General features: G+C 40.2%; 4 protein-coding genes across 9 annotated transcripts in view; 2 read left to right on the top strand and 2 right to left on the bottom strand.

Annotated features, from left to right (window-relative positions):
* Window positions 1–4,532, top strand: part of cyfip1 (cytoplasmic FMR1 interacting protein 1) — a 38,662-nt gene extending 34,130 nt beyond the window's left edge. For both annotated transcript variants that reach the window (XM_008281261.1, XM_008281260.1), the window contains exons 26-31: window positions 901–1,031; window positions 1,151–1,223; window positions 1,621–1,715; window positions 1,843–2,081; window positions 2,571–2,718; window positions 3,847–4,532. In XM_008281261.1, the coding sequence (XP_008279483.1) occupies window positions 901–1,031; window positions 1,151–1,223; window positions 1,621–1,715; window positions 1,843–2,081; window positions 2,571–2,718; window positions 3,847–4,011 (851 nt within the window). In that variant the 3' untranslated portion in view covers window positions 4,012–4,532. The remainder of the gene's footprint in view (window positions 1–900; window positions 1,032–1,150; window positions 1,224–1,620; window positions 1,716–1,842; window positions 2,082–2,570; window positions 2,719–3,846) is intronic.
* Window positions 4,454–11,373, bottom strand: nipa2 (NIPA magnesium transporter 2). 2 transcript variants are annotated; one of them, XM_008281263.1, is made up of 6 exons: window positions 10,989–11,373; window positions 9,814–10,044; window positions 9,166–9,222; window positions 7,724–7,814; window positions 7,455–7,615; window positions 4,454–5,664 (listed from the first exon to the last, which is right to left on the bottom strand). In XM_008281263.1, exons 2-6 carry the CDS (start codon window positions 9,950–9,952, stop codon window positions 5,006–5,008), a joined length of 1,107 nt encoding a protein of 368 aa, XP_008279485.1. In that variant the 5' UTR covers window positions 9,953–10,044; window positions 10,989–11,373; the 3' UTR covers window positions 4,454–5,005. The 2 variants fall into 2 exon arrangements, with proteins under 2 accessions (XP_008279485.1, XP_008279484.1); XM_008281262.1 differs by lacking the exon at window positions 10,989–11,373 and adding an exon at window positions 10,441–10,566.
* Window positions 11,374–11,788: 415 nt separating this feature from the next.
* Window positions 11,789–17,102, bottom strand: nipa1 (NIPA magnesium transporter 1). The gene is made up of 5 exons (XM_008281258.1): window positions 16,933–17,102; window positions 16,758–16,805; window positions 15,646–15,736; window positions 14,241–14,461; window positions 11,789–14,086 (listed from the first exon to the last, which is right to left on the bottom strand). The coding sequence occupies exons 1-5, from the start codon at window positions 17,066–17,068 to the stop codon at window positions 13,575–13,577; spliced, it is 1,008 nt and encodes a 335-aa protein (XP_008279480.1). The 5' UTR covers window positions 17,069–17,102; the 3' UTR covers window positions 11,789–13,574.
* Window positions 17,103–17,370: 268 nt separating this feature from the next.
* herc2 (HECT and RLD domain containing E3 ubiquitin protein ligase 2) overlaps window positions 17,371–21,342 on the top strand; it is a 57,559-nt gene continuing 53,587 nt past the window's right edge. For all 4 annotated transcript variants that reach the window (XM_008281257.1, XM_008281254.1, XM_008281255.1 and 1 more), the window contains exons 1-4: window positions 17,371–17,450; window positions 18,409–18,517; window positions 20,074–20,167; window positions 20,370–20,501. In XM_008281257.1, coding sequence (XP_008279479.1) covers window positions 18,446–18,517; window positions 20,074–20,167; window positions 20,370–20,501 — 298 coding nt within the window. In that variant the 5' untranslated portion in view covers window positions 17,371–17,450; window positions 18,409–18,445. The remainder of the gene's footprint in view (window positions 17,451–18,408; window positions 18,518–20,073; window positions 20,168–20,369; window positions 20,502–21,342) is intronic.

Here is a 21,342-nt window from a genome sequence, read left to right as displayed (position 1 = left end):
ACATTGATGATATGCAGGGGAACAGAGTTAAGAGGGAATGTAGCAGTACTTTCATTTTAGAGACCTTTTTGCTTCAGATTTCAGAAAAGGAGCATTTTCTTATTTTTATTTCTTTATTTAACCAGGAAGGTGTCATTGAGATATAAGATGATGTGTCATAGAAATGTGCTGAAATTATGTCAGATGTTTACTTACTGTGTGTCTGGAAGCATTCACGCTGACATTATTATTGCAATACCTATTGAAAATTGGAGGGAAAACAAATAATGCTATCAATCCAATGCATATTTGACTTTGTTTATTGTGTGTTTTGTCTGTTTCTTTGAGAAATTAATTACACTCAAGGCAGAAGTGTAGGAAGGAAGTTGAAGTTAGAGCCCATAATCTTAGCTGTGTGTTGGACATAGTTACTGGCTCTCAGTTATTTACAATGTTATCATATGTGCATTATTAACATTATACAAGTATTTCATTTTTAAATAACACAGTTATTGTGGATACCTGGTATATTGTGACACCTCTAGTGGCAGATATGTATTAACATGTGAGCTGAAATAATATATATATATATTTTTATTATTATTTGACCTTTATTTTGCCAGGTAGAAATGTTTGAGAACCAGTTCTCATTTGCAAACATGACCTGGCCAAGAGGAAGGATAGTCTGGTTTTGAGTTTAGTCTGAAGACTGTTAATGTGTATGGCGAAAGACAGAGATGACTCCAGCCAGAAGCCTAGATTTTTAAAGGAATTGACGTATTCCACAGGCGAGCCATCTGTACAGCTCATCGTGGGGGGGTTGGATGCAACATTCCTCCAGTCAACGATGATGCATTTGATTTTACTGATGTTAAGGCGGAGGTGGAGGCTGTGAAATAACTTGGCAGTATTTATTTTCAGGTATCCTGGAATTCTTCCACCATCAGCTGAAGGACATCGTTGAGTACGCTGAGCTGAAGACGGTGTGTTTCCAGAACCTGAGGGAAGTCGGCAACGCCATGCTGTTCTGTCTGCTGAGTGAGCAGAGTCTGGTACGAATCTTCATCTACGCAGGAAAACGGGACAAATTCAGGATCAAATATAAATGTGTTTTTATGCATTTCTATGTGCTCACCAGTTGTTTTAACATGTTACCATATTTTCCTTCCAGTCGCAGGAAGAAGTTTGTGATTTGCTGCATGCTGCACCTTTCCAAAACATTCTTCCCAGAGTCCATGTCAAAGGTAAATACAGGTTTTGCTGTTTATTTTGGAAATCATGGCAGCATTAAAAGTCAAATAGATTGTAGTTTTAGGGTGGGGCAGGTAGCTGCCGTATCTGCATTGTGTCCTGTCCTCGAGTTCTCAGTCAGATCCAGCCCTCACCAACACCCCAGCAGGGAGCGCTGTATGTAGGATAGAGTCAAAAAATACAACCGTTGGTCTGGAACATGTCAATCAGTGCAACAGTGTGGACCAACAATGTGTTTTAATAGTTTGTGGTGGAGCTCCACAGAGGGATATGTCGGTTTAGGTTTTGGCTACATTATGAGTAGGATCAAGTGTTTGTGTTTTTTTTTAATGGGATTCGTTGATCGAAAAAAAAAAAAAGAAAAACACTTGTCTTTTCCTTGCTCTACAGAGGGGGAACGCCTGGATGCCAAGATGAAGCGCTTGGAAGCCAAATACACAGCACTGCATATGGTTCCACTGATAGAGCGCCTGGGCACCCCACAGGTAGGGTCTGCTTGAAAAGCCTCGATGGGAAGCTGTCTTTATTGTGTTAATTACAGCGTCAGCAGGTGAATAACGCTCCAAATGAAAGATGTGTGCTGTGCTGATCTTTTCTCCTTTTCTCTCTCAGCAAATAGCCATTGCTCGCGAGGGCGACCTTCTAACCAAAGAGAGGCTGTGCTGCGGTCTGTCCATGTTTGAGGTCATCCTCACACGCGTGCGAGGCTTCTTGGAAGACCCCATCTGGCGTGGACCGTTACCCAGCAACGGCGTGATGCACGTGGACGAGTGTGTGGAGTTCCACCGCCTCTGGAGCGCCATGCAGTTTGTGTACTGCATCCCTGTGGGAGCCCACGAGTTCACAGTGGAGTGAGTGCAGCAGGACACGCATCTACACCACATCTTCACATCTTTACCACTGACTGGATGTAAAAGATGAATGCAGCCTCTGGGTCCGACCAGCAGGGGACGACTCCTCTGGTTGCAAAAACAAGACTCAATAGATAGAGGTCTATGGAAAGTTAACCCAACTTCTCACTTAATCTGTTACCTCAGTGAGCATTTTCCTAATAATCTTATGGTCTCAGTCACTACTTTGAAGTCTCCTCTGATACAACATGATGTTCATTTTGTAAATTTATGCTCCCATTTAGAGTAAAATAGAGAAGAGCTATAAATAGTGTCCTTGAGTTTAAAGATCCGGTCCTCACTTAATACATCCGGTTTCCAAAGATGAAGATAGCCATGGCGACATTCAAAACTCAAGGCTTTTAAAGGGCCCTCAGTGATGGGTGACGTCACAGAGACTATGTCTTTCTTTTCTGAACTTTACTCACGCACCCCTTTCCTGTTCTCCAGGCAGTGCTTTGGAGATGGCCTCCACTGGGCTGGCTGCATGATCATCGCCCTCCTGGGACAACAGAGACGCTTCGACATCCTCGACTTCAGCTATCACCTTCTCAAGGTGCAGAAGCACGATGGCAAGGACGAGATCATCAAGAGTGTGGTGAGTCAGAGAGACAAGACCGTTTAATGCAACCTCGAAACGGCGGTTCTTCACAGGACAGGCTTCAAATGGACCAGCAACCGAATCACTTTCAGCACCTGCATATTTCAGTGACTCTTTTCAGAATTCTTTTTTTTTATTGAATCATAGTTTGGAGACAGCAAAGTGAAACACTACTAGTTGTACAGTTTAGTCTGTATTATTCTGTATTATTCTCTGTATCTTCACCGTCATGGATCATGTGTATAGTTAGACTAAAATTTCTGTGTTTAAAAGCGACTAGTATGCGTCCAGTTGTACCTTTTGACACTGAGTATCATAAACCTCACTCACTCTAACCCTCAGAACCACAAAACCGGCAAGTTTTACATTTATGTTGTGTCTCTCTCTCTCTCTCTCTCTCTTTTTTTTTTTGTAATATCAACAAATTACACCATTTGTTAGAGCCAGAAATTATGTGAACTTCAACGGTCATTGAGCTACTCATCTGTGACATGCCATTACAGCAAAACACTAAATCTAAGCTTCAAACGTGACATTTAATCAAAATCACTTCATTCTACACATTTAAAACTTTTCCAAAAATATAGAATTTGCGCACCTGCTGTAGCACACACAAAAAATAGTTGTTCCTTGTGTTCCTTGGCACAACCGAGAAGTCACAAGTGACTCAGCTGTGACCAACAATTCTAGGACTTTATAGCTTTCCTGCAGGCTTTATTTACGCAGATGTAGTAGTAAAATATCTATTGTACGTAAAGACAGTATTTATTTCTAATGTTGGTAACGCCTCTGCACACTAGAAAAAATGTGACGTGTACTAGGTGTTTGCCATATTTGTTAAATAAGTGAAGATATTCAATTTGTTTTTCCTATTTTTATGACTTTTGCCATTTATAAAACTGACATTTTTGAGTTCTACTTCCTGCTGTGGCTGTACAGTTTCCATAAAGGTGCAGGACTTTAAAAAAAATGAGCCCACAGTGAGTATAAATGTGACTGCAGCAAAAAGGACTTCCAGAAACTGCTCAGAGTTCAAAGGGTTAAACTACCAAACCATGAAATGAGTGAAAGTCTTCTTCTTTCATCACAATACTCAGCGTGTTCCTGTGTTTTGTTTCTCTTCAGCCCCTGAAGAAGATGGTGGACAGAATCCGCAAATTCCAAGTCCTCAACAACGAGATTTTCGCCATCCTGAACAAGTACCTAAAGTCCGGAGATGGCGAGAACATGCCAGTGGAACACGTGCGATGCTTCCAGCCGCCGATTCACCAGTCGCTCGCCAGCAGCTGAGATGCTTCCGCCATCGTCGACTCTGTGGACCAGCGTGAAGTTCCAAACACTGTCATCATTACCAGACTATCCACAAATATTACTCCTCATTTCCTTTAGGTCTTCAGTAGCAAAGGACCATTAAATGTAATAAGTTGGGCCACATTTTTGTCAGAATGATGTTTTTTTTTTTTTTTTGTATTCACTTGTGCCTTATCAGAAAAGAATAGACACTTCCACTTTTTTGGATAAACTATTCTTTGTTTTATACTTGCAGAAATCTATAGATCAGGGAGGGGAAATTAGTTTTATCAGGTAAGTATTTAAGGGTTTGCAGTGGTGGAATATTAAGGGTGAACAGTAACCTATTTTAAAGTAAGGGTGGAAGTAAATTTGTATTTTCTACACTGTTGAACATGCATGCTAAACATTTAAAGGAAATTGAAAAGTAACAAAGCTCATACTCATGTTAAGCATTTATTCACTGTGCCTTGTGTTTCAAATGTTTTAATCATTTTAATTCAATAAATATGTAACAAATCTGTTGGTTTCACCGAGCTTTTCATGTAAAAACTACCAAAAAAAAGTTCAGAATGACTCCCAACAAAAATTGTTACTTTCAAGTATCACAAAAACTCAAATCATAGTGAATGTCCTATCAAATGTAGTCATTGTCAGGAGGACCTCATATAGAATATATATTAAAACTTTATCTTCTTGATTTATAGAAAGTAAGTCAGTGCATGAATATGCATGTACATATAACAAAACATTTCTTTAAAAAAAACAAAAAAACAAACTTATTTACAGCGCTACAGAGGAATGAAATTAAGTTCTAACTGTAACTGAACATGACCAGCTCATATTCTGAGAAAAGTAAGGCAAATTAAAACATAAAATACAATCCACTGGTCTGTCCAAGTCACTCCCCACACAGCTGATTGTCTTATTGTTTTCATACACCATGTCCACATCAATGCCATGGTTGAATCAGTACATAGCTGAAAAAAGTTCCTTAGTGATCCAACAAGGAATTCATTGCTCCATTTCTTCTAGAGACGCTATCAAAAGGCAAACCCGTTTCTCTGTCCTCCATGTCCTCGGTGGACTCGTTACGTAGCAGTTCGTAGGTGCTGTGGGAAGCCATGCCGTTGGCCGCAGGAAATGCTCGCTCCTCCTTCCTCATGGACACGGCAAGAGTGGCCAAGCTGACGCTAATGTCTTTGAAGGCGTGGAGCAGGAAGATGCCCACGATGATTGTGAAGAAGCCGCTGAGGGTCCCGATCACGTCGTCTGCGCCCATGTGCTCCCACTCTTTGAAGAGGATGGCGGAGCAGGTGAGCACGGACGTGGTGAAGAACACGTAGTAGATGGGCGTCACCAGGGACGTGTTGAATATGTCCAGAGCCTTGTTCAAGTAGTTGATCTGTGTGCTCACGCAGGCCACCAGGCCCAACAGCAAGATCCACGCCAGCGGGTTTGTCACTACACTCTTCCCAGCGATTGCTTCCTTGATGGCGATGCCCAGTCCTTTGACACAGGACACTGACAGCGCCCCGATTACTGAGCAGATGGTGATGTAGACGAGGATGTTGGTCTGACCGTAGCGAGGACCCACCATGAATATAAATATGAGGGCCACAATGATGACGAGAGTGGCGAAGATGACAAACCCTATAACAAAAAAATGGGAGGACAGGAGTATTAGGTTGGAAAAAGAAGTTATTTTTTGCTTTAACCATCTGAACCCTAAGCAGTCCTAGGGCGTTGATTTGCTCCTGTCACATTTGTTTTTTTTCACTGTGGGCTTTCACAACAATATAAAGCCCTGCACCTGTATGGAAACAGCACAACCATCGATAGTAATAAGAGAGAGAGAACTCAAAAAGTATCGCAAAGTTAGAAAAAAAAAAGCAAACATATTTTCTGATAACTTATTTTAACAAAAACGGGGAGGAAAAGTCTACAATCAACATGTGAAACTTTTTTTCCAAGTGCCCACAGGTGTTACATATGGTGGGAAAAAAATGTTGGCTTCACATGTTTTTTCAGATTTTTTTTTTCCTTCCCCACACCTGCTACTTCCATACAACACCTGCAGTTCAGCCTAATTCAGCCTAGAAAGCGTGACTGTGCAGCTCAATCAGAATTAGGGCCCGACCGATTTATCAGATGGCCAATTAAATCAGCCGATTATAGCCCTTTTCAAAATACTCATAATCGGCCGGAGTCTTGCAGATTAAACGCTGATATAGTCTTAATTTCTCATTAAACAGTAAATGCTGTTTAGTGTCACAGTCGCTTTCGTACATGCATTTTGTACAATTTGATTTTGTAAAAAGACAAATGTTGTGTAAAACACTTTAGCAACACCACGAAAAGCTCCGTTTTTACTGCTGCATGTTGTAAACAAGTCAAACTTGGCTCACGGCGATGACAGAGTTAAGAGAGCTGACAAACGCACAGTGGTGAGATCACTCACTCTGCCGCAAAACAGCGCATAGAGCCTCACTCTGACAGAGAACTACAGAAAATAACTTTAAAACTTTTTATCCAACTTTTTAACTAACTTATGGGAACTAAACTAACTTGTTGTCATCAACTTTAAAGACAGCACGGTCTTTGAGAGTACAGAACATCAGAGGGCTGCATACATAATGTTCTGCCAGTAACTCATCATGTTGCTTATATACAGCAGACAGCTATGGTCTAAATCTAAAGACAAATTCATCAGTACAACCGGTAACTATACTCATGCGCCATAGAAAGAAAACTGCACAATGCAAATTTAAAATAAAATACCTCACATACAGACATATTTGTTCAGAATTAGTTTTTTTTGCCTGTGATTCATATCTTTGTTGCTGTAGGCATTAAGGGACAAAAAAAGAAGCTATTTTATTCATTATATATTTTTAAATTAATCTGCCGATTAATCGGTTATCAGAATTTTTTTTTTTTTGCCAAATATCGGAATCGGACTCAAAAAATCTGTATCGGTCAGGCCCTAGTCAGAATTTCATGTTTTTAAAAAATAAATAAATAAATACAATCTGGGAAGAGCAAAAAGTACATTTTTGGTAAATTTTTAATTGAGACATGGAGTTAAGTGAAAAGGATAAAATATCAGGATTTGTAGATTTAGATGCTTTAATTATTTCTCCTGATACTGGAGGTCAAGTTGGATGACGAAGGAAGGATTCTTTCTGTTTATATGGTTTCTGGCTCCAATAAATGGTGTCATTTGGTCGATATTTTGGCAAGTTTGGTGATTCAGAAGGTTAAATCAAGAAATGAAGCATGTTTCTGTGGGGAAAATGAGCACCGACATAAGTAAGAAAGCATCTAAATACCCTTACTATTCTTTATATCTATATTGTCAGAATATTGTAATAAAAAAGTGAAAGTTCAGGGATACAGGAAATATTTTTGAAGAGGATTCCTGATGTGCAGTTTTTCAGTACCTGGATCAACCAGCTTGACGGCCATTTCCTCTAGGCTGCTAATCTCTTCCTCTTGCGGAGCATGAATCACCATGGTGGTGGAGCCCAGGATGCTGAGCAGGCAGCCGAGCTTCCCATGCAGGTTTAACCGCTCCGTCAGGAAGTACGACGACAGCACCGCACTGCAACAACATTTATAGTCAGCCAACTGCTCCACAAATCCAATTACAAACATAATATCAACTAAGACAAGGTGTAAGTGTCCAGTACATGCAGTGAGTCACGTGTACCTGACGAGCACGCTGAGGGCTCCCAGCGGAGTGACCAACGTTGCAGGAGCAAAGGCATATGCTGCAAAGTTGGCTGCTTCCCCAGCCCCCACTGTAAAAAAGGTCAGGACAAATGAAGTTAACTACCAAATGTTAAAGGGATAACTAAAGCATTTTCCTCACGTGGGATTCATGACTTTGCGGCTTCATCAAGCTGTTAAAGTGGCAGCGTTCTGTCTTTTAGACACAGATCACACAACATTAATAACATGTGAGATTGAAACTAAAATCCACGTTTATAATTTCCAAAACATGAAAAATTCTGTTTGTATGTAATAATCTAACTACTTTACCAACAGGACAATAAGAATATCTTGACAGCTTTGACAGAGCTCAGGACTCAACCTACTGCTAAGTAACAAATAATGTAACTGCAGCTTTAATCTATAACATTGTCTGCAAATTCACCTGTCTGAGATGAAGAAAAGTACACGGTGTGACTTGTCATTAGATGCTGATAGATTCTCTCCATGTTGTGTTAATCTATAGTTTAAGTTACTAACAAAATTACTGCTGTTGTTTCCTGTTTATAAATGTGTGCAACTGTCATTCTGATGTGGCTTGAAGGATTCCTGCAGCTGTCTGATGCTGCAGGTATTTAATAAACTCAGAGTAAAGACTCCTACAAACAGGAAGCTACAAACTAAACAATATAAACACGGCCTACGGGTATTATTATCGAGTCTCATTAACCTGACCTTTTTATTAACACACATTTTAGTTGGTCATAGATGTGTAAGCAAAGTGAATGAGAAAGATGTTTTGGTGTTTTTGGCAGCAAAGTGTGCTTTTTGCTCTGTTATCGTTGGATCAATATTGGCACTGAAATAAGGAAAAAGCCTTCAAATCAATTCACACAACTTGAAGTACATAGTCTTTGTGCTCCTATCTGTTAATGTGGCAGCATACAGTTCAGACTTGTACCGTGTTGGAAGTGATACGAAAACATTGATATGTCTGACTTAGTAAGACCGCCATCATGACCTGTATGGAAAAGTGACACAAGAAGCCGACACGTTCAGATGTCATCAGAATAACAGATAGGAGTGCACGTCTGAAAGGAGCTACCGCTGTAATGAAGGCAGACATATGCAAGTAAACACTGCAATACAGCCTGAGGTTTACTGTCTGTCGCAACAATAATAAGTACAAGGATACGTTCCCATGTACACACACATTTGGTTAGAAAACTGAGAAGACAGCTAGAGGTCTGAAGTGGGGATGTATTGCACAATAAAATACAGCAATATAGCAAATCCTGAAGAAACAACAATAACCCAGATGTATAAAAAACATGTTCTCAACCCACCTTGATAGAATTTAACTGGAGGATCCACATATAAATGCTAAATGTGCATGGAACTAATGACATTATTATGTGGAACTACAGTGTTAGAACTTACTTGATAATAAACCAGCCCACCACAGCCATTCTTTTAGATATGCATGACCACCCTGGCCTGAAAAGCAAACAAAACAAGAGTTTCATTACACGTAAATCTACTCATTTAAATAACACTTGCATGTAAGCAAAATCTGAATTACACAACCACCGTGATTTCAAGTCAGGTAGCTGCTTTGGATTTGAGCTGAAGGTCAAGTGAAACAGTGAAGTTAATGATTGCTAGGTACTAAGAGTGTGTCGATGACTCACACAAACACACTCACACACACACACACCCTACACAGGTGAGCACAACCAGACAAGCCTGAAACGTAGCAAAGGAGTACACAGGTATGTTAATGGGTTGGCTGTACTGGTTTGACTGTGCAGCTGGTTTTCATAGTTGCACAACTACAGCAGGGAGTGCCAGAAGTCAGCTGGTAACGTTGAACATGGTGTCCCTTTCAGTTAGCTACTATTAGGGCTGCATCGAAGAAACATTTTTTCCCCTAGATTAATCAACTATTTGTTGGGTCTACTAAATGCCAATCTTTCCCAAATGTCTTGTTTAGTCCACAACCCAAAGACGAGGACAGAACCCAGGCAATATTCAAATTTAAGAAAATCTGGCTGTCATGTGTATTAGATGCTAAGGAAAGATAATTACCTGCCCGCATCGATCCCTTCCTCGCCAGCCTCAGAAGTCCTTTCTTCTTGAGGATGAAACTGCCTCCGATGAAGATGCTGGAGCTGATGGCCAGTCCCAAACCGATGTAGAAATCATACTTCCCCCTGTCCTGACCCATAGTGAGGCTCGATGCGTTGATGTGGTCTGTCACATTTACGACCAAACAGTGCAGATGCTGACCTAAAGCACAGTCGAGGCCAGCCCAGACACCTGAGGTAACAACAAGACGCTCACAGGTAAGGCTGCAGCTAATGATTACTTTTTTGATTAACCGATTTGTTGTGTGGTCTATACTATGTCAGAAAGTAGTAAAACATGTCGATCATCGTATCCAAGCCCAAGATAATATCCTTAAATTGTCCACAACCCAAAGACATTCAGTTTACTATCTTAGAAGAGTAAAGAAACCAGAACATATTCACATTTAAGAAGCTGCAATACAAGAATTTTAACTTTTATTTCTTATTAAAACTACTCAAATCAATTAATTGATCATCAATATAGTTTGTGAATAATTTAGTAGTTGACAACTACTTGAATAATCAATGCTGCTGCTGTGAAAAAGCCACAAAGTGCGATGTTATCCTCTTGACAGCAGGGACCTACCGTTTCCACAAGAGACACTACAGTTCATTATTTCACGAGTGGGAAAAATCCATCAGAGAAACAGCATATTTAGGAATAACTACCGTCTGGTCCCACTCAAACACACAGCAGTGACTGCTGAACAGCAAACCGGTTGTCTGAGTTTTGTAAATACATGCATGCAAACCTTGTGCAACCTGCTATGTAAATAAACTTATATCAAGCCTCAGGAATTCAGGAAGTGGCACGCCAATCAGGTTAACCTGGGCAGGCTAGGTGCAGCTTGAGCTAGCCTGAAGTCGCCCTTTAGCGGGGTTGGTTTGGTCATTAACCGCCTATTATCAGTGCGTACACTATTCTTAACACTACTTGGACAGTAGAACTGGTGGTGGCTCCGTTGTGTTACACTTCTTCTGAAGTATTCAATCGCTAGTAGTGGTTGTATTCCTCGCTAGCCGCGTTAGCTTACGTTAGCACGACGGCTAGCTGCTTAGCTAGCGAAGTCAGTTAGCATTAAGGAAGAATGCGAGAGTGACTTGGTTGCTGTGTTGGAGAAGTTAGTTCCATACCTGCTAAAAGGTGTCTGTTTCCCCCCCAACAAGAAGAAAGCGGCGGCGGCTGGAGGTTGGCTAACAGCTAGCCTGCTTCCTGGCTCCGCGGATAACCATCACATACTGCTCCGTCCACGCTCTGCCCGCACCGACACCGACCGCTTGACGACTGCCGCACTGCGAGGCTCTTCTTCTGCTGATAGAGGAGGAGATGTGACCGTTGAACTGTGAGCCCTCCGCAGGCTGACGTCCAGAACACAGATGATCCACCGCCTCAGCGGAAACCCGACACCCACGAGTATTTATTTACACTTAATTAATTAGAGAAATTAGCTTCTTTGTTGTAAAAACACAAGACGGGAATATAAAAATCATTCTTTAAAAAAAGGCAAAATAACATCAATCAATAAATCAGTCATTCTGAAATTATTTTTTATCTATGCGTCTAGTTATTTATAAATTTTAATCTACTTTAACAGTACAGTCTTTTAACACTGGAGTTTCTGCTATTGTCTTATTTTTTCTCCTTACAACATTTAATTATGACACCAGTTTATAGGCAGAAACACATCACTGATAAGTGAATTGGAATCACAGTGTTTGAAATTGAATTTATTAGGTTAAATTTGAATTCAGGTTTAAAAATGAGTTTCTATCAAATAAATTCAATTGTGATTCAAATTCAGTTTCAATCTAGCAATTGATTTTCAAATGATGTAATTCAGATTGTTTTTGAATACAATTATTTAGGTGGAATGATTCAAATTCAGTTTGAACTTCAGTGTAATACATTCTGTTTTAAATGATGTGATTCAAAACCATTTCAAATGCATTTATTCAAATTGAGAAGTTGAAATTCCAACTATTTGATTTACATTAGATTTAAGTAGATTACATTTACTTCAAAATGATGTAAATCTAAATATTTTTTCATACCATTATTCAGGTATCTTAAAATGTAATTCAAAGTCAGTGTTACTGCAAATATTCAAGCTGAGCAACTCAAATTTAGTTGCTAGTTTCATCTATTTCCACCCATAGCATTCTCTTAGTTCCACAGTCAAATCACTGAAAATCAAGTTTATTTAAACTGCACATTGTAAAACAACCTGAGTTGAGCAGCAAACATAAATTGAGCGTACATGATATAGGAACGGGCAACAGCAAACATATGTGCAAAAAAGGCAAGACACAATACAGGATAAAAATTATTTTGTTAAACAAAATAAAATTAATAAAAAAAAAATAGGATAAAACAATGTCACAATTGGATCAATTTCTAGTATATATATATATATATATATATATATATATATATATATACAGATTTATAACCAGAAGACAAAAACAGGAAGTGGTCACAGTACCAAAGGAATATGTTTGACATCAGATGGTTAAATTCCTCCATCAGACCAAACACTCAGTCAGTCTGTTGATATTCATCTTCTACACAACTCCTGCACTAAAGAGACTGCTTCTGAAATTACTCTGAATAATTCACAGGCACAATGAATAAGTCAAAGTGTAGGTGACTCCACACTGAGACAGTCTGGCAACTGGGAGAAAGGCACAACATTTAAGGTGCCTTTTAAAGCCTCAAGAGGAAAGTAAGCGTAATTATTTACAATGTTTGGGTAAATGGGTAAAAATTTAACGTCGGCAAATTACTACCGATGAGGTCCATGTTGTTGAGAGCTGCATTCGTGAATCGGAATGAAATTAACACAGGAATGATCATGTAAAATAAACAACAACACAAAATATTGTGCATTTAAATTTAAGATTTGTTATTGCAGGTAAGTTCAAGTTAAAGGAAAACTAGTTATACAGTTAAAGCTAATACTGTTTGTGCCAAAAGGCGAATTTGAATTATAGTGACTTTTTTTTTTAGACCAATAAGCTTCTTATGGTTGGAAATGACAAACAAGTGAAAAAAAGATGGTCAGACATTATGTTAAAGTGATGATTTTTTTCTATTTTTATGTTTGAAGTATCTGTCTTTAAATATCTGGACCAGAATTGCCCAGATTCATCAGGAAGGTCTTGGTGATGATTGTTGGACTCTTCTTGGCCTCTATACCATTCTTGTCAGCACGGGGGTCACTTCTGGCTTTCTACCGCACCCACTGAGATTTCACAGTGTGCAACGTCTTGTACTTTGTCATTGTGCTTTGCTCTGCGGCAACTTATACTTGAAAACACCTGGATATGACTTTATAGCCTTTAAACGTCTTGTGAGCAGCCACAATGTGCAAATCTCTGGCATTTATGGACCATAATAGCGCACTGGCTTTTTGACTAGCACATTACTAGGACTTTATGGAACTATATAGAGGTTACATTTTCTCAAAAATCTATGACAATTTCAAGGGGTATGAATCATTTTGGACTTGGCGATTTTAGTAAAAAAGTCAAAATATACATAGAAATAGTTGACATTTGTTATCAGCAGACAATATTAATGCCTTTTGTTACTTGTTTAGGTCATTTCCAACCTGTTGGTCAAATAAAAATTCATTATAAATCAAAATTTGGTATGAGTTTGAATAATTTTGGGCTTAGCTGCATGGCACAGAAGTCAAGTAAATATGACGGCATAATCAATCAGTCTGTCTTTTCCCGTCCCTCCTCCTTCTTCTTCCAAGTAATCAAAGCCTCATGGGAGATGCGGAGTATAGCCACCCCGACACACGCTGTTGAAAAGCCGCAAAGCAAGGTGATGCTGTCCACCACAGTTAGAGCCGTCCACTCCTTGAAGAGGAGAGCAGAGGCAAGCATCACGGCAGATGTGAATGTCACATAGTATATGGCTTCAAATAAGTTGGAGCTGAAACACTCCAAGGCCTTGTTGATGAAGAAGAACTGCGTGAGGATGCTGACAATCAGCGTCCCCAGCAGGACCAGAAAGAGAATCGTGGCTCGGCTGCTGCACGGATAATCACCAAACACCTCCGGTTGGACCAGGCCGAGTCCTTTGACGCTTGGAACTGTGAAAGTTCCCAAAAGGGAACATATTGCGACATAGACCATGACGTTTGATCTGCCGTGGACTGGAGCGATCCACACGATTAGAGCGATCAGCAGCAGCACCACCAAGAGGGCATAAGTTACAAACACTGCAAAATGAGAGAGTAAACTTTTAGTGATGCATTCATTTCTTATATTTAATATGTTGGAGCACAAATACCAGCGCAGAAAAAGGTGTTGACTTTAAATCAGACAATAGGTGGTACTGTAAATTAAAAGGCATATAAAAACACTTCTGGTCACCTGGGTCCAACAGCCTGTCCATCAGCTCCTTGCTTGGCATTTCTTCTGCCTTTGGTTCGTGCATAAAGGGCACATCAGATCCAGAGGAACCCAACTCACAGGTGGGTTTTGCCTTTGGTGCATGAATGATGAGCACAAGAGAGCCACAGAAACACAACAGACAGCCAAGCTTCCCCAGGATGTTCAAATGCTCTTTCAGGATCCAAGCAGCCAGCACAGCCCTGCATCACACACAACAGTCAGAGTCCCGAAAATATTGGAACAATTTTATCTCTCGTCTCTGCACTTTTGTACGTATGAGATTTTCAATGATGCAGCAACTAGTCCAGCAACAATTCATTAATTAATCGAATACGGGACAATTAATCAAATACTGGACAACTATTCAATCAGTCTATTAATCTGTGAAAATATTTTTGATAATGAATTCATCAGTTTGAGTCATTTTTTGAAGAAAAACAAAGCAGAAATTCTGTGATTCCAGCTCCTTAAATGTGAATATTTTCTACATTCTTTCCTCCCCTGTGACAGTCAAATGAATATGTTGTAGCCTAAACAGCTAATCAATCCATCAAGAAAATAACTGACAATAAAAATAATCATTACTTGCAGCCCTAGCAGCAACACAAGAAGGTTTAACCAATTCACAACAGTTTAATATCATGATACTAACATGTTTTATAAAGACTGACTTTATTTTGAAGAACTTAAGCATTTTTTTAAAAGAAAAAGACAGAGTCAATAATTAACCCTCTTCCCCGTGCCTCATCAGCACATGTACCTGAGATAAAGATAAAGCTCTTTGTTAGAGTAAAACTGAAAAACAGTAGTGACTATTTTTGGTAACTACAAAGTATAAACGTGCAATTCAAAACCAAAAGTCTGTAATTGACTGATGTTGACTGAGATGTAAGAATGCTGTTCTAATGTTATTTCTTTACTTTTATTTTGCATGTCATGACACAGAGGTGGAATATAAGGACGTATATAAACATACATCCATCCGTCTATCCATCTATTATCTATGCACTGCTTAATCCTCACGAGGGTTGCGGGGGCCTGGAACCTATCCCAGCTGACTTAGGGTGAAGGCAGGGGACACTCTGGACAGGTCGCCAGTCTATCACAGAGACTTAGAGACAGACAACCAAGCACACTCACATTCACACCTACGGACAATTTAGAATCACCAATTAACCTCAACATGTTTTTGGACTGTGTGGGAGGAAGCCAGAGAACTTGGAGAGAACTGCATGGGGGAGAACATGCAAACTCCAAGATCCAAAGATCCCGAGTGTCCTCACCAGGACGCGAATCGGCAGCCTTCTTGCTCCGAGGCAATGGTGCTAACCACCGATCCACCTTGCAGCCCTATAAACATACACTTCTGACTTGGTACACTTACCCAAACAAAACTCCAAGAGCTCCTAGAGGTGTAACTGTCACAGCAGGGGCCATGCTGTACGCCACTGCATTCCCGATTTGACCGATAATCACTTAAGAGATTAACAGACAGGTATGTGAGGACATTTAGTCAGAATCCGCATTATTGGCCAAGTACATGAATACATACAAGGAATCTGACTTTAGCTCTTGATGTACTTATGCAAAATAAAACACACATCATTTAGACAAGGGCAACAGGTTTTGGAAAGAAAATAAATATTAAACTACGGTGTACAATTACAGATATGTATAAAAGAGTATGTTTAAAGTGAAAAATGAGTTTTAGTGCAGAATTACAGTGAACCAAAGTTTGATGCCTTTAAGGTTATTAAACAATAAGTACAAAATTATTGACACCTCATGGCTTACAATGCGCAGCAAAAAGAATCATTTTTGGAGGATATCGCACAAAACTTTGGATCAACTTTCTAAATGAACCTCAGTCATAGATTTTAAGGGAGACACAGACATATCAGTATTTGTCCCTTCATCAAAAACACAAGAGAAGCTGAAGACTTTCACTTCCTCTTCCTGAAACAATGCCTCGGACAGGAGTGGGTCTTTTTTTCTTCCGGCATTTTTCTTTTACTCTCTCTATATAAATTGTAAACTCAAACAATCACTGAATCTATTGTGGAAAATGTAATTAGGTCCTTAAATGTTCCATTAGGTTTTGTATTGCCACCTTCGTGTGTGGCTTTACATACACAGAAACATTTCCACCACAAACTGATGCGGAAAATATGTACAAAAAATTCCCCACAATGCAGGAAATTAAGTCCTTCACACCCTGGGACCCCCACGTTATATGACCATTCAGTATTTACAATTTTACAATTTCATTTTGCAGATGCTTCTATCCAAAGCACATCTGAGAGTAGATACAACACAAGCAAGTCAGGATCTAGTCAGGAGGAAACATTCTGGACACGTGCCATCGAACAAGTTCAACTGTGATAGGGCATTGATGCCAACAGCTGGCAGTGTGGGAGGTAAAAATGAAATTGTAAATTTAAATAAATCCAGGAAATGAATCACACATTCAGAGTCGACAGGTGACGCTGTACTCACTGCACAGGGTTCCATTCCACCACACCACGTCCCTCAGATACGAGCCTCCTGTGGGAAATACAGTAAACATTTTACTGTATAAACTTAAACATAGCGTTAATACGGCATGTCCACCACTAACTGTGTCGGTGTTTTTCAACAAAGGGCTGCATTCATGAAGTGTTTGTCTGCCTACCTCTTTGCTGGGAACGTAACATTCCTTTTTTCTGGAGCACAAATGTCGACCCATTGATGAGACTTGATACTACAGCTATTAGTATCCCAATATTTGGAGACGAAACTCCAGAAACTTCAGCACAGTGAGCAGCCATAGCTGTGGATATGTGTGAGCTGAACTGCAGCACAGCTTCCTAGAAACAGTTTCCTGGAGCTGCAGCGCCACCCAGCGGACAGCTTCTTCACCCCGCCCCGCCCCTCCTTTGTCCCGCCTCTTATCTGTAAGTAGCGCACATTTTATGACACCGCTCAGTACGAGTGGGAGGAGTAGAAGGCTTAGCTAAAGGGCGTGTTGGAAGCACCGCCCCGACGGGCTGTGGTGGTGCTTATCTATCGCGTCCAATCTTGCACTACGTAATTTGTTTCCATGCCTCGTGCCCCAGTCCGCGATCTGTCAATCAACCTGTCCATTATAAATGCCTTGTTAATGCAGCAGAGCAGCTGAGGGGACGAGAATAGCTTGAGAAGACACCGCAGGTAATTTAGCAATTTATTGTCAAATTGAACGTGTTACATGCTGTGTTGCCGAACTCGCCGAAACGTTGCATCTCTTTCGGTTCGGTGTCATGTCACAGGAGCTCGTTCACCGCTGCCTGGAGGATGAGAGCTAGTTTAGCTTTTGGCTAGCCAGCGCTGAGTTAGTGTTAGCTGGTTAGCAAGCTAAGTAGTTAGCCTTAGTTAGCCGCAAAGCTAATGTGAATGTTACTCAGCATTAGGTATTGCGTTAATGATGCTATGTCAGTGTGTGTTTTTACTCTCTGCAGTAGTGTATGTTATCATATTTTGGCGAAGCTCTAACCTCAGTTTTAAGGCTAACGGTGCCTTTGCTAGCAGTCAGTGCTACGATATTCACATTTTTTCCCCAACGTTTCATGTAACGTTCTAACTACAAGTCTTTGGCCTAAGTCATAATGTTAGTCGCATAAATTACGGTAATTGAAGGCACGTCTTACATATGATCACAGTGGTTGTTGGTTAAGTTCACTAAAACCGTATATGTAATTGACACGGTTGACCCAGCTAAGGGTAAAGCACTTGTCAAGTTATCTCAAACATCCCTGTTGAACAGTCATGAGGAAAACAACACATTTAGTTGGAAATGCTAAAGTTAATCTTGTTGCTGTCTAATGGATACGATATGATACTTAGCATACTGTCATGAAGGAGTACAGAAAATAATTACAGTTAAGTAGCTGGAATCGGATAATTTAGACTTTCTTATTTTTGAAGTTATTAAAAATGTGTTTAAAAATGACAAAAGTAGTTGGTGATTAATTTAATAGTTGAAAACTATTTCATCAGTTGATTAATTGTTGCAAGTCCACTGGGTACGAACCTGGAAAGGAGCATGCTCAAAAGCAGTCTTCATATTGTCATTACCGTGACCTTGTAAATTGGTCTTATACTAAAATACAGCATTTTTTGTGTCTTGCAGGTTGGCTGCGCTAGCAGCCCGGAGAGGAGAGGGGAAGATGCCTTCTCCATCTTTTACCCTCGATGCTCAGCTGAGATTTCATGACAAATGGCTGAAGATAGACTTGCAGGTATGTATACCTACACAGAGGGCACAATTATATTAAAATGCTGCTTTTTTAGATTAAGAGGAGTGGCTGATATTTTGTGGAGTTACTCACATGAAACGTTGAGAAGTGAAAATATCAAAAATTTGGCAACATTTTTCATCTTTGCCTCAGTTGTCAGGTTACATTTTCCTGTCTGAGCATAGAAAATGTTTAATGTTATGGTTGCTATCTGAGTCACCTGGCTGACGGTGTCTGATATATAATGACCTTAAATACCCAATGACTTAAAAGCATCACTACCAGTACGTCAAGTGCATCAAGATGATGTACATCAAAAGCTCCTGGATTACTGAATAAATTCCTGTCCACCTACTGCAGCACTCTTAGCAGTTTTTTTTTCTACGTAAACATGACACATTGCTTAGTTTATTTCAAAAATGTGATGTGTCACCGATGACAAATGCCAGTCTTCTTTTTTGTGCTTTGATTTAAAAAAAACAACAAAAAAAAAAAATAGCATGCATGTTACATGAGCCACATTTGTCATCCTGTCCAAACTACTTACCAAACACATGCCAATTTTTGCATTTCCAACCTGTTCTCAGTCAAAAACAGAATTGTATACACCTGACAAACCTGATCACATAAGACATATCTGCACCTGCTGGCTGGTAGGCTGCATGTGGGTATGATTATTGTTTTTCCCGTAATGTGAAAAAAAAAAGTGCAGGCTATAATAATACGGCCGGTCAGTGGACTAGTTATTTCTTGAAAAGGTTTGTGTTGTGAAAAACAGTCGTGTTGGTAGTAATTATAAGGTCTTCTACTAATACATGATGAATCTAGAGAAGACTGGGAGACATTCTCATACTAAGAAAACAGACTGAAGTGAGCTGTCTGCTCTCGCCTCCACAAATTGCAGCCTGTCTCGACTCAGTCTAGCCTTGAAAATTAGTTTGCAGCATCAAATGAGGACTTACATTGGAGAAGGGTGTCATGTTTTTCCATCGTTACAGCTGTCTCCAGTACTGGAGGATGCACAGCTTTAGTGTAGTGCATCTGGTTAGAGTCATGTGTGAGCTAACATGTTTTTGACATTTAAGATCTCAGATCCTTGAAAGCAAGTGTTGGATTTCAACTGGTGAGAATTTCTTAGTAGAGCAAAGCCATGCATGAAGGGTGTACCACTAAGTGGATGACACACACATTTTTTCCTGCAGATTTTTTCTCGAATCAGTTGAAACTCAGAGATAAAACAGCTATTTTTATACTCTTGAGTTATGAAGACTGCGCAAGAGATTTTCATCCATGTATCAAACTGATGAAAGAATTTGCGTTTGCTTCAAATGTTTGATCATTTAAAGAGGAATGAACTGCAGGCAAATATCGCACAATGAGTTGATTATTTAACGGTATCATAACTGGTTACATTGGATCTGTTTTAGCCACTGTATTGGAAAGCCCCCATAATGTGATAGAAACATTAAAATGGTCAGTGTTCATGTGATAGAGTAGATTTTTTATAACTTTACTCTGTGATGATTATTGTTTTTTTCACTGCTGTCTACTTTTTTAAGCGGGCATTCTCTCCAGAGGGACTAAGTGAGATGTGGAATGAAATGGTGAAAGATGAGGAAATATCATTCAACGGAGAAGAATCAGCTCACCCAGGTATGTTTCTGTGACATTGAGCACTCGTTTGCCCCCCCGGTGCTTCTGACAGATTTACACATAGCTGCCATCTGGTCATGATAACCCGCAACATTTTTGCACACTGTCTAAGGATGATACTTGAGACGGGCACAGGGGTGGTGTGTTTAACCTTGCTGCAGAGAATGAAGGTTAATGTCATAATTTCTTTTGGCTCTTGTAGAAGATTGCACTGATTGTTTTGGAACCCAGAAGAAGGATGAGCCCAATGACAAAGAGAAGAAAGAGGAGGAGGAGACGTCCACATCCGTACATCACTCCATCATTGAGACCTGGGACTGGGGGCGGCAGCCAGGTGAGAGCGGTTAAAGTTATGATTTAGGGTGCTGCAGTATATCCCGCTGCTGCCTGCTACCATGCTGCCTTGTCCTCCTGCTGTGACTCTTGTCATTTTGCACCTTTCTGTTTCCAAGTAGGGTAATTAATACCATGCTGACACGTGATGGTTTCACAACACTTAAATGTCGACTAGATACAATTATACAGCCCATTTCGACACATGTCCGGCCTCTCTGTTTATCGCTTTCACGTCTGTCGGGCCCTGCTGGTGTGTGCATGTTGTGCTGGCACGTGAGGTGTGGAAACTCTGAAATGACAACTTGCAGTCTGCAGGTCTGAGCGGCTATTTTTACCACGCAGAGTGTAATCTTGGTAGGCATTACAATGTGGTTCAGACCAGGGTAGCGTCCCTGACCCATGTTGTGTTTACTGGTGGGACTGGGTGGGGACAGTGTCATGGTGGTGGGAGATAAGCGTTGGTCGGGGGGGATGGGACCCAGTCGACATGCCCAGTGAATGCAGGTTTTGCTTGTAGCTACTAGGCTGCTTGTCTCTTTAATATTGACCGAGTCAGGAAATCGCACGGGTCTGATTGTACAGTGAGTGCACCCGGACGGCTACGTGGACGAGTGCTCTGTCGTTGATGCTTGAAGTTCAAACTCCACACTTCCTGCTTTTCCTTTGTGAGTTCAGATATCTGGAACATATTGGTCTCAGCAGCTACAACTCAGACTATTGTGTGAAAATCAACGCATCAAATGACAGATTTGCTCTGATTAGAGGAGGTGAAAGGTTTTTTGTTTTTTCTCTTTACCACCAGAGATATTTTGTCATCAGAACTCATTTGATTTTGATGT

Source organism: Stegastes partitus, unplaced genomic scaffold (assembly GCF_000690725.1).
Source record: "Stegastes partitus isolate 25-593 unplaced genomic scaffold, Stegastes_partitus-1.0.2 Scaffold228, whole genome shotgun sequence".
NCBI lineage: Eukaryota > Metazoa > Chordata > Actinopteri > Pomacentridae > Stegastes > Stegastes partitus.
Note: the sequence above shows the minus strand (reverse complement) of the source record. Positions and strands in the feature narration are given on the sequence as shown.

What these genes read in the sequence shown, in the direction of transcription:
- nipa2 (XM_008281262.1), bottom strand. Translation starts at nt 10,468, where the DNA reads ATGAACTGTAGTGTCTCTTGTGGAAACG. An exon ending in TAGTGTCTCTTGTGGAAACG is followed by an intron (nt 10,045 to 10,440) that starts GTAGGTCCCTGC and finishes TTGTTACCTCAG; the next exon opens with GTGTCTGGGCTGGCCTCGAC. An exon ending in GTGGGCTGGTTTATTATCAA is followed by an intron (nt 7,815 to 9,165) that starts GTAAGTTCTAAC and finishes CCTTTTTTACAG; the next exon opens with TGGGGGCTGGGGAAGCAGCC.
- nipa1 (XM_008281258.1), bottom strand. Translation starts at nt 17,068, where the DNA reads ATGGCTGCTCACTGTGCTGAAGTTTCTGGAGTTTCGTCTCCAAATATT. An exon ending in GTGGAATGGAACCCTGTGCA is followed by an intron (nt 15,737 to 16,757) that starts GTGAGTACAGCG and finishes TAATCTCTTAAG; the next exon opens with TGATTATCGGTCAAATCGGG. An exon ending in GGACAGGCTGTTGGACCCAG is followed by an intron (nt 14,087 to 14,240) that starts GTGACCAGAAGT and finishes CTCATTTTGCAG; the next exon opens with TGTTTGTAACTTATGCCCTC.